The sequence below is a fragment of the Cygnus atratus genome, chromosome 1 (assembly GCF_013377495.2).
Source record: "Cygnus atratus isolate AKBS03 ecotype Queensland, Australia chromosome 1, CAtr_DNAZoo_HiC_assembly, whole genome shotgun sequence".
Classification (NCBI taxonomy): Eukaryota; Metazoa; Chordata; class Aves; order Anseriformes; family Anatidae; genus Cygnus; species Cygnus atratus.
Window position 1 is genome coordinate 30,562,715 of NC_066362.1, and position 12,336 is coordinate 30,575,050.

Consider the following 12,336-nt stretch of genomic DNA (forward strand, 5'->3'; position numbering starts at 1 on the left):
TGAGGCCAGACATCTATTAACACGCTTAGGGACATGGGCAAACACTTCCAGCAGACTGTGATAGCTAGCAGATAATTTATTCCCAGTCTCCCTTCAAAGGTGATGATATAGATAAAAACTGAACTCAAAAATAGGCTAAGGAATACAAGACCAGTATAAGCAACAATTTTTGGTTTAATGTGTACATGACCAAGTATAAAAACATGGAAAAAAAAATTAGTGTTTTGTGACAAAATTTGCCTTTGGGTAGCTTCATGGAATTCGATGACTAGAACATTAATCTTGGAACAGTATAAAATATCCATGCTTTATTATCTAAATAAAGTAGCAACATCAGAGATAAAAGTTGCCTTTGTGATTGAAATCATGTCTTTCCTACTACTTCAGCTTCAGAACTGCTCTAAATATGTTGTACTCTGCCAAGTCTGTATTTTGTTTAAAACTGAATGTAGGTTATATGCTGATTTCATTTAAATAATAGTTATTATAATGATGATGCTGATGCCGATGATTACAATACAATTACAGATCTTTCTCATATTTGTTATTTCTCTCTGTTACTACATCAGTTCTCTCGAAAAAATAGTTACTGTGATACACAGTGATGCATCCTGTCACTAGTAGCACCCATTTTCCCAGCCAAAAACTCCGTAGAGCTTCAGGACCAATTTTTTTTTTTTTCCAAAACTTCTTTTCAGGACCGTATTGAAATGTTTCCTCCACAAGGTCCCACTGATTCATGGGTTGTTACATCAGAATTTAGATTTGCTGCTCAAATATGAGTAATGTACAATTTTAAATATTAATCATAAGTGCTAGTGAGTGCAGAACAAGGGATACAAGAAGCATAAATCCCCAATTCTGAAGCTCTTTCAGAGTGTCACACATGATATAAAAAGCATTTGATGACTGCTATAGCACTTGGGTATATTTGCACTGCATCTCTAGAGCAACACTTGGATGGAAATTCAAGAAGCATTAAAGTTTCATTACATCCAAAGTTCATTATGGACTGGATGATAAAATAGGCTAGTTGCTGTCACTTAATGGTAGAAGGCATATGCTTTGGTCTGCCGTGCTGGCAATAAAAGAAAGCAGGAGGGGAGGGGGGTTATGGCTTGCTTAGTTTCACTCAAAGCCCATTATTTCTTTTGTTCCTGTAAAAATGAAGTACAAATTAATATAGATTTTACAAAGGGCTTGTAAAGATGACCAGAATTTGCTTTCTTAGTGAGTTGACCCTCAGGAAGCCCTCAAGTGTCAATAGCAGAAGCCTTGTACAAGCCCAAGAGTAAGATGCAGCTTTTATCCTTTTGTTTCAGAGAGGTCAAGTGAAAGCAGCCCGAGGCACCTTTACATGAGATTTGGGCGGGTACAGTTCAGGCACAGTACTGCAGATCACGAGGCCCTGCCTGGGACCATGAGGGCACAGAGAAGCCTGTGGTTGGCACACATTGGACTGGGCAGCAGGGTTTTAGGACGGCAGCTGGAGTTCTGGTGTGGTGGTGTAAATTATGTCAGGTTTTATTTCTGGTTTTCTAACAGTGCAATTCGCCTTCAGTTCAAATCTGTATGGATCAGCCAATACAGTAGTAAATAAATTTGTGACCAGTTACGCTCATACAATTGCCATTTGAAGTTTTTTCCTTTGCAATCCTGTGTCACTGCATATATGATTCCTTTGGTTTGCAATCATGTATGCTTCCCATAGATACCCAGGCTACTCAGGGCCAAGTTCCTAGCTTATGAAGACAACAGAAAGTGGCTTACTCGCTTATTCTTTTTTGTTTGTTTGTTTTATTTTGAATAATCCAACACTAACTGGTTTTCAAGAACTGAGTAGCTGGATCTTCTTCCTTTGCCTTTGCTCATGATACTATTCAGCTAAGAATAGCTAACTTGTGCCTGCTCCTCAGGATACTTTTATCCCAGCCATGTGTTTGGGAACTAGACAATACAGCCATACCTGCATGCCACGTCTGCCTCACATAACAAACTCTGCCAATTGCAGCTTGGGTCTGTACACTATGCTGCCAGTCTTCCCCCAGTAACACGGAGACAGGAGAACTTTATTTGACCTGATAATCAGTTATTATTGTCAGAACTACATGATCAAAGTGAAATTGGCAGGACATCGGTTTGGTACCACCCTTAAAACTTGTCAGCATCATATTATTGCAAGATTAAAGATAAATATTAATGTCCAAAACCTCTGACTTCAGTATTCACCACTTTCAAGCATCTGAACTGAGACAGGCAATGAAAACACAGCAGTGGTTCTGTAGAATAATAGAATTATAAAAATATACCATGAAAACAGGAAAATATGCCGGATTTTCCTTCTATTTTTTTTCCTGTAGTAAATGCACATGTAATTGATAGATCTTGGATTCTTGTTACCTGTGTAACAAAACACAATCATTTTCAGGAAAGAACTTGAGTATTTTACTGAACTGCACCTTTCCTAATTGGTAACAAAACCCTGGCAAATTAAAAAACAAAACAAAACAACAGCAGCAAAATAAAAAACAGATACCCAGAAGCTATATAGCACTGCCTGTATCAACAACATAGCTATTTACTTCAGGAGTATGAACTTGTAAACTCTGCATTTCTCTTTCAGAAATTATTTACATGAGAAATTGGAATCTAAGCATTGGTGAGGAATGCTTTCATTTGATAACTGGATTTTTTCGTTTGCATGTGCTTCCATAGTACCTGGAAAGACTTGTACATTCAAGTCTCTGATGCTCCTGTATGGATTAAACACCCTGGCCAGACTACAGGAATGTCTCAGTCATCCCTCTTAATGAGACACTGATGCCTATTGGAAATCTAAGTGACAGTGAATTAGAAAAGATACAGTCCAGCTAAAGAATAAAAATGCAAAGGCAAATGAGAGCACAAGATATTCAAAATATAACTCTCAAGAAAAAAAATGCTAAATTTGCAAAAGAAAAAAGTTTATAATATTTTTAAATGTCTTCTTCTTTAAAATGTAAAGGAAGTCCAGCAGAGAACTTAATCGGGGAAAAATGAAAAAAAAAAAAAAAAAAGCTATCAGTCAGGGTACAGTGATGCCCTTGTGGCAGGCAGGGCAAGCCATTGGGGCAGTCTGGGTCTTCTGAGGGGTTCTCCCTTGCACAGTTCATTTTAGTTTATCTTCCCCCAAGTATAGATGAACAAGCAAGGAGTGGATGATGATCGGGATCTGGAAAATGCAGCCCAATCCACTTTGCTATAAATAAATAAATAAATAAATGAATGAATGAATGAATAAATAAGCAGGAATAACTGCTGTTCAAATACATCATGATGGAATAAATGTAGAAGTGTTCATATCCTGTAGTTTGACACTTTGGTACAATAACCTTTATTTCTGTTCTTAGCATCTGGACTGATCCTTGCGGGGGGGAGAGGGAGGAATTAAAAAAATGAGAAATAAAACTTTTGAGAGCCTAAAATATCATTGTTTTGAACATTACAGACGGTGATCCTTCATTGATTGTTTTAAAGAATTTGTGGCATTTCATTCAGTACATGATCAAGATACCTGAAATATTGACGTCTAATATTGCTCTAAGAGTTTTATAGAAGACATTGAGCTAGTTATTTGAGAAATCAAGCTCTACCAAATTATTTAAAAATCCAATAACAACTATATGAGCGACACAGAAATGTAAGCAGCAGAAGTTACATTTTTTTACTCTCAGAGACCAGCTCAGCTGGTGTAAATGGAAATGGCTCCATGGCAGTCTGTGGACAGTACTGTGACTTATGTCAGTTCTGGATCTGGGTGACTATTTGGACATAATCTGAATACCTGTTTCCATGAAAATATATACCTTTTGAGGCTTTCAATGCATTTTGCTGCAAATTCAGTAGAACTAGGACACAGGTCATTCCTTGAAGCATTTATATTTACACTTCACTATAACACTGCATGTTTTACTATATAACTAACTGTAATTGAAGGAAGCAGAAAGACCAAAAAAAAATAAATCTTTAACCACTGGATTAAGTCAACAGGGACAACCTAACTGAGAGCTAATTTGAAATAAAGTCTTGGAAAGGGAATGGTTTAATACAACAAATATCCTATCAATAGTACGGATTACATTTTGGACCTTTGTACCCCAAACAAGGAAATTGTCACTTAAGTTTGGTAATTGATCTAACTGGGAACATGTTGAGGGGTAGAATTACTAAACATTAATTAAAGAGAGGGGGGGAAAATGATGAATAAAAAATTAAAATTTCAATTATAATAGAGTCTTTATCCAGATTCATCCCATTCCTGTCTGGCTCTATCTTCATCCAGCCTCTTTCTCTTCCTTCTTGCTAGAGACTTTTCTAGCCATCTGGACTGGGACACTAGCTTTTTCCACCTTAAAGAACAGCGGTACCCCTTTCTGGCCTAACTATGTGGGAAATAGAAATGAGAGGATATTCAATCATATCAGCACACATTAACCTGAAGTGTAACTATTATTACACATTGCCGCTTCTCACAATTCAATCAGTATTTACTCAGTATTACTTTGAGTACAACTCAAAGGCTATTAAAAAAATCTTTTGCTTTTCCATTGAAATATGAGATTGAGATTGCTAGCAGTCATAAAAATGATGCATGAATAGCACTGATATAGCATTGATATAATGTAGGCAGATGATATGCAAGCATCACCAAGAATCTCTGTGAATGCAGCGCTGGTCACACCTGAAAGAGCCTTGCTAATATTCCTTCCATTCTGCTGGGATTAGATTGTAGACATTGGGAGGGGAATAAATAGCTACCTGCATAAAATACCCACACACTAGAAAGCGAATGGCATTTTGAAATAAAGATATGCAGATTTATTTTTACCACAAAGGTGAAATGATTGAATTAGAACCTGAAGGGGTTCTGAGCACATTCTGTCAATAAATCACAGGCCAGAACAAATAGGTCTGAATACAACCTGCGTAAAAATATGCAGAATGCCAAATGGGAGTGTACACTCCTAGTGCTTATTTTTATTTGAGGCATGTATACATGTTTATATGTGTGGAGAGTTTCAGCTAACTGCTTGCACATCAAGAAATGCGTGGGAGATCAAATCCCGTGTTGATGGCTTTGTAATAGGAAGCCACAAACCTGGAACATCACTGTGCTGCTGACCTTCTGTGATTCACAACAGTATCAGACACTGAAGTAGGTTGTCAGTGTCACAAGGAAACTGAATTCTTTTTTATAAAAGGACAGTAAGCTGCTCAGAATTTTATACATGTATATAAGGAGTTAATAAAAACAGGTATTAATTACAGCTGGCAAAAAAAAAAAAAAAAAAAAAAGGACTTTCTGCTTATTTCTCAAGATTTGTCAAGCTGTCCCCCAATCACGTTAGAATCATAAACAATTCAATTTAAAAACATATTCAGTCTAATTATGTCAGATTCCTTTCCAACTATGTCTCAATTTGTTGGGTTAAGTTATAGAAAATTGCTACTTCGAAATCCAGAATCACAGAAGTAGTTTATGACATGAAATATCTGAGATACTTTATGTATCTTTGCCAGTCTTTACAAGAATTCATTTTGATAACACAGTGGTGATGGAAGTATTGATTCAAGTTTGCACAACACAGAAACTTCTGCATATGCTACAGAACTGCAGAAAAATATATTTATACAACAAAAGGCAATTTTCCAGCTTCCTTATCCACAAAACAAGATACGATGGTAAAATATTGATATGTCCTGCAAACATGGCAAATGTAACAAAACAAGAAAAAGCATTCAACATTTATGCAGAAGTAATGTTTTCCTCAGGGTCTCTGTCTACAAGATGAATGCTTCCTGTGATCACCGACTCTTCTTGAGCTGAGGTGTTCTCCAGCTGCTTATTTGTGCAATATGGGATGTGGCCACAAAAATACATGTAAATCCATGGGTTGGTACAACTATTTAAATTGCCAAGAAGCATGATAATGGTGAATGCTGAACCTGGAATGAAGTAGTTAAAGGGATAACAGAGTAAATAAAGCATTCATGCAAGTAACGTTTTTACAATCTGCTGCTTTATGGTGTATTTGCTCATATATTAATGTTACAGTAATACTGGGAAAATCCCATGTTTTCAATGCCATTTTTAACTGTCTAAAGTATAAAGCATACTGTATTGTATGCATTTCAGAGTTAAATAGTTCTTTACAACTCTTTTTTGATGTAGCTGCATTACATTTAAAAGCAATTGCTAACTTGCTATACAGACACAGACAAACACAGATATTGATATTAATATATGTAGAGTAATACTCAAATTCACACTGATAGAAAGAATTCTTAAAACAAAGATCAGATTTATTTTTTTTTATCAGACAGAGCTATTATTTATATATTTTAGGGCTAATATCTTTAAGTTTTCAATAGGTGAACTTAAATAAACTCACCTACCAGAGAGCCTGCCTTTCACAAAGAGGCAAGTATAAGTTTGACATGATTAATCTTGTTTCCAGCATGGTGTTCTTTGATACATCTACTAGGCTTTTTTTTTTTCTTTATAAAGAGTTGTTTCATGACTTTTAATTGTCTTATAGTGTACTACAGATACTCATCAACATGATTTCAATATTCAAAAAATCAGATTTCTTAGAACACCACTGTTCTATACATTAAATAAGAAATATTTATTTTATTACATTGAATAATTAACCATCTATTTTCATCTCAAGAGCCCCAAATACTGCCGTGATAGTTTCTGAAACCTCCAAAAGTCTGAACTGAATCCTTGCCAGAGCATTACTTTCACTGTGCTGTTTGTTAATCACAGAATCATTCACCACTCAAAACACACACACCCTTACTTACATGACGTTTTCATCACATAATATATGAAGTTCTCTGTATCTAATTCAATACAGTAGATAAACAATACAGTAATTTATTTTTAATCATAGCCAAATGATCACAGATAACTTTTACACAAAAGCAAAGTCCACATATAAAGCTATGTGCTAGCCTGCTATGAAGTTATTAATGAGGATGGAGAGTATCTTACCTTCAGTAATGACACTTGGGAACCACACAGACCACAGCTGTGCAATGAAGAAAGGTGACCAGCAGAGAACATATGCAACAACCGTCACCACTGTCATTTTTACAGTCTTGATCATAGCCTTTGAAATACAGTTCACACTGCTTGCTCGGGATGGCAGGACTTGCTTCTGATTTGTTACTTCATATTCATTCTTTTTTTTCACATATATATTTCTTTTGATTATTTTGCAGATCTTAACCTGGCATGTGATAAGAACGGCTGAGGGAATGAAGAATATAACTACAAAAATCCAAGTCACGTATGCCCTAGGGCCCCACGGTTGAATAAATTCAGCCCAACATTCAAAGATACCTGGAGATATTTCAGTCTTAGAAAAGATAAATACCTGTGGTAGGCTAAGAATCAAGGATATAGACCAGCTGGTGCAAATGGGAATGTTCCACAGAGCTCTCTTCTTTTGGAAAGTGACCATAGGGTAGCAAACTGCTTGATATCTGTCCACTGTCATGACCACTATCATGTAAGTGGAGGCAAACATGCCCAGCAATTGTAGATACTTGATAATTCTGCACAAGAAATCTGGCCCTATGAAAACATCTGTAATATCCCATATAAGCTGAGGCAGTACTTGAAAAAAGGCTACCACTAAGTCAGCTATGCTGAGGTGAAGCATGAATACATACATCCTAGAGAGCTTCTTTCTTCTTCTCCACAGCACCAAAATGAGAATAAAATTGCCCACAGACGCTGTCAGAAATATCACCCCCAGTACAGCAATCTCTACTTGAGCTAATTGCTCATCTCTTTCTGGTCTTCCAACAGCATCTGACTTATTTGTCAAACTCAGGAATCTGTGAGTAGAAGGACTTTCAGTCTGATGTGTGCTATCCTGCATAGGAAATGAAAAATTCTTCATAGTGCACTGAAGCTACTCACAGTAGCTGCTACTTGCGACTCAGGTTGACAGCTGTGAAGTGCTGGCTGGCGAATAAACCAGCACAGGTTCAGGTTTCAGGATATCTTCGAGCGAATCTCCTCCTGCTTGTGCGAACCAAAACACTGGACCTGTGTCTCGATAAAATTCTGCCTCTTGCTGGAGTGCAAAAAGGCTTTATATAGGCTCCGAGTCGAGCCTTATGTAACTCCAGAGTCATCTGGTAGGCTGCAGGGACCCGAGCCAATAGCAACGCGAGCCACACAATTGGGTGAAATACATAAATAAAAGGAGAACTTCACAGGCTCGACATAATTAAATTACTCACTTCAGTCAAAAGCCGAACTTGTAAATAGCTGCGGCCAAAATCATGCTCAAACGATATTACTCATGAGGGTTCGCTCGGATATTTTTTACGCAACCCAGGAGTGTGTGCTTCAGCTTAATCAGAAGGAATGTTTGGACGTAGATGGAAAGTTGGGCCCCTGAGCTCAGATGCATCGTAACTGCACTTCTCTGGGCTCCTGGGGCAAGACCACATCCTAAACGCAGCACAGACAAAGAGATACATTTTTCCATAGCTTTTTTTTTTTTCTTTTTTGGAGGGGGGGGGTATCTAAGTCACCTTATAGTGAGGAAAAAAAAAAAAAGGAAAGGAAAGGAAAGGAAAGGAAAGGAAAGGAAAGGAAAGGAAAGGAAAGGAAAGGAAAGGAAAGGAAAGGAAAGGAAAGGAAAGGAAAGGAAAGGAAAGGAAAGGAAAGGAAAGGAAAGGAAAGGAAAGGAAAGGAAAGGAAAGGAAAGGAAAGGAAAGGAAAGGAAGAAAAGAAAAGAAAAGAAAAGAAAAGAAAAGAAAAGAAAAGAAAAGAAAAGAAAAGAAAAGAAAAGAAAAGAAAAAAAGGCTTTTAACTGCCCTAAAAATAATCTTTTTATTTCAAGAAGGGAGTCAAGCCTTGGATGTTTTTTTTTCTCAGCAAAATGAAAAATAACACATGTGAAATAAATTACTTTTAATGGGACTGTGAGTCTACTGAGAATTTAATAGGAAAATAAGTGAAAATTCAGTGGGAAATCCAACTGAGGAAAAGGTCTGTACAAGGAAACAGTTTCCTAGGGTCTCTATACTACTAGTGCTAAAGGCTGAGAGGTCATTTTTCACTATCTGATCCTCTTTATCTTTGAGTAGTAAGTCATATCATGACCACAAGAATTTCATTGTTCTTTAATCTTCCAGTGTAACTTTTGCATATTGGTAGTGGCAGATAAGAATAACAATTTTGATTTAATTTCATTTGTTCTCCCTCAGTCTGTCCTCTTAATCACAACAAGATGGATTTAATAAAAGAAATTAATTCAATATGAAAGATAACACATATTGGTTTGCAACCTTGTCTGAAGCTAGAGCACTCATATCCTTTTGGATAAGGTCAGGGGACTGCTAATTTGAAGTTCTTCTGAAGAGGAAACTGATAAGGTTAAAAGTATACACACTGCATGTATAGTACGCTATACATCTATACTGATTTATCTTTGTGATCATGACTATGTTATAAAAGCAGCTGAAAGATGAATAGACATCTTGAAACTGAATGTGTTCACATATCAACAGACAGGGCTAGGGCAAAATTCATAAACAGGATGCTGAACTACAAAGGTTTATAAGGGCAGTGAGATCCCTTTTCTCTCCGTCTCTTTGCCCCTTCCATCCCAGCACGGGACTGATGTTAATATCTCAAGCAAGAGTAAGACTGTGAGAGCAGACAACAGACAAGCAGAACAGCTTCGGTAAACTTCACCACTGACAGCAGCTATTAGAGTCCTTATCCCAGATTTATCTGAACACTGCTGCAGCTGCCTGAGCCTACAACAGCTTTTCTTTATGACCGTGTTGTGAAGGCTATGAATCATAACAATCTAATATACCTGATTTTTTATTATTATTTTTTCATAACTGGAAGCCTGTTTGTAACAAACTTGGATTCCTAAGGTTGCTTCTTTTTAGTTTCCCCCCCGGTCTGTAATCCATCCCAATTAGTGGAAAACAGCATGGCAAGAGAGTAAGGGAACAAATGTTCTTGCACTTACCCTCACACTCCCTTCACTTGGTAACTTCCAGGAGAATAACTGAGTTGGCCACAGCCCAAGAATCCCTGGCAATTATTCTGGTTGCAGACACTGTGCTGCAGAGCAGGCTGGCTGATCTCCAACTCTGCCTTCAGATGGAGACAAAATTTCAGGTGTGTGCTCCGAAATCATTTACCCTGGTATCCTCACTCCATGAGTTAACAAAAAGCCAGGTGTTGTCTTTGTTCTTCTAGCAGGAGACAGGGTAAACATCTCCATCCAGGCAGTGCTGGGACTAAGTGGGTTGAAGCAGGAACATGCTGAATAAAAACTAAGCTCAGGGTCAGGCATGGAAGATAAATTTACACTTTGTGATCTGAAAGATGATGAAGGAATTATATGTAAAAAGACTAGAATATGAAACACAAGTCACTTCTGGGATAGTATTGGAAGACTAACCAGAATACAGTACCAGAATCAAATCTGTATGATTTTCACAGGGCTTAGTGTATGGGTAGATGTATTTCGAGCAAATGTGCTTTATCACCTACACCTAGAACAAGATCCCTGGGAACACACAGCTCTTCAGAGGTGTGCACATGGACACAGCACACACCGTCTGGGCAGCACATGTGCTGTAATGGGTGTCAGACCCAGTATGTGGACATGGGCTGAAGGGCAAGCACACTGCAACACGTCGGCCTTTGCCATGTTTATAAAAAGGGAGGTAGTGCTCCTCGTAAAAACAAACTGTCCTAGTGATGTAAGACTCCACTCCATCTTGCATATAATTAGTTCAATATATGTTAATGGTTTCATAACTTTATAATTGTGCCCTTTCCAGTTTTTTCATCCATGCTAGCTGACATTTAGGATAATGTTATACTGAAATTGATTCCACTCTGGGAATATAACTCTCTGAGAAAAGAAAAACAGAATAACAGATGAAAATGTTTAAGCAGTCTTAGCTGTTCTTTTACTCTGATAGTTCCTTCTCCTGTTGCCCAGCTTTGCTTCATTCCCAACCATATCTGTCCAAGTTAAATTCTTTCCCTAAATTATTTACTTTCAGTAGTGTGGGAAGACACATTTTAATTAACTTCTTCTGATTTTCTCAGTATGGGCTCTCATCTAATGTTTGTCAGCTAGCTAGTAGGGAGGGATTCAGCTCACAGATTAATGCACTTAAATGAGGTGTCTGCTCAGAACTCCAGAATCACACGGCTGAAGTGTGTCCTTCAGACTGGAAGGCCTCTTGGGCCTCTTGTCCAACCTCCTGCTCAAAGCAGGGTCAACACTTAATTCAGACCAGTTCACTTAGGGTTTGTCCACTCAGGTCTTGAAAACCTCCAAGAGCACAGACCCCACAACCTCCCTGAGTAGCCTGTTCTAAACAATTATATTCACTGTGGAAAATCTTTCCTTATGTGCTCTACTGGGCCCTGCACTTAAAGCCTGTGCTTTAGTGGTGAATGTATGATGCAGATGATGTTCCAGCCTGTCAGGAGAAGATATATGATGATTTGCTACACAAAATACGAGGCTCCATGGCATGGAAGAGAGGAGGGACCTCTTCACAGACAGGATGTGTGCAACGTGCTCAGGGAAGATCTCTCTGATACCACACAGAAGAGGGGTTCCCAACGTCTGAAGGGACTAAGATTTAAGATTTACTTGCTACCTGCAGTCCCTTTTATCCTACCTTACTAAAACAGTTTTTTGACCACATCCATTACTGTTGGGCTTTACTGAGATCAAGAGAGGAGACAGCATCACCTCTCTCCCCCTCGTCCCTGTGCAGAGAACAAGCCCCGCACACTCAGCCTCCCCTAACAAGTTATATCTTCCAGCCCTCCAACCATTTTCATGGGCCCATACCAAGCTCACTCAAGCTCATCAGCATCTTTCCTGTACTGGGACTCCAAAACTGGTGGCAGTATTCCAGACATGGTATAAAAAGTGCCGAGTAAAGGCGAATAACTAATTCCTCTGACCTACGGTTTACATCTGAGCTATGTCTCTCAACTCCCATCACATACAAAAAACATATCAAGCCTTCAGCTAAGTGCTTAAACATAGGTATTGAGTACCCTTTGAGTTTCCTTAGTGACATTGCCCAAGATTCATTTAGCATAGGATTTACCCTACCATTGTGTAACAACTATGGAAATAGTTAACTTTCTAACATCTTTTCATGTACTTTCCTCAGTGTATTAGTTCTCAAATTTATCTTGGAAATGATATATAGCCCACCGTTTTGTTATTTCTGTGATTTGCAAAATTCCAACATTATTCAAACAAT

At 38.0% G+C, this 12,336-nt stretch overlaps 1 protein-coding gene across 2 annotated transcripts; it reads right to left on the reverse strand.

Annotated features, from left to right (window-relative positions):
- Positions 1–4,891: 4,891 nt before the first annotated feature.
- Positions 4,892–8,121, reverse strand: LOC118246704 (arg8-vasotocin receptor-like). Of its 2 annotated transcripts, XM_035544075.2 has the most exons (3): positions 7,425–8,121; positions 7,040–7,277; positions 4,892–5,985 (listed from the first exon to the last, which is right to left on the reverse strand). In XM_035544075.2, the coding sequence occupies exons 1-3, from the start codon at positions 7,953–7,955 to the stop codon at positions 5,786–5,788; spliced, it is 969 nt and encodes a 322-aa protein (XP_035399968.1). In that variant the 5' UTR covers positions 7,956–8,121; the 3' UTR covers positions 4,892–5,785. The 2 variants fall into 2 exon arrangements, with proteins under 2 accessions (XP_035399968.1, XP_035399969.1); XM_035544076.2 differs by having other exon boundaries at positions 7,040–8,121.
- Between the last annotated feature and the right edge of the window lie 4,215 nt (positions 8,122–12,336).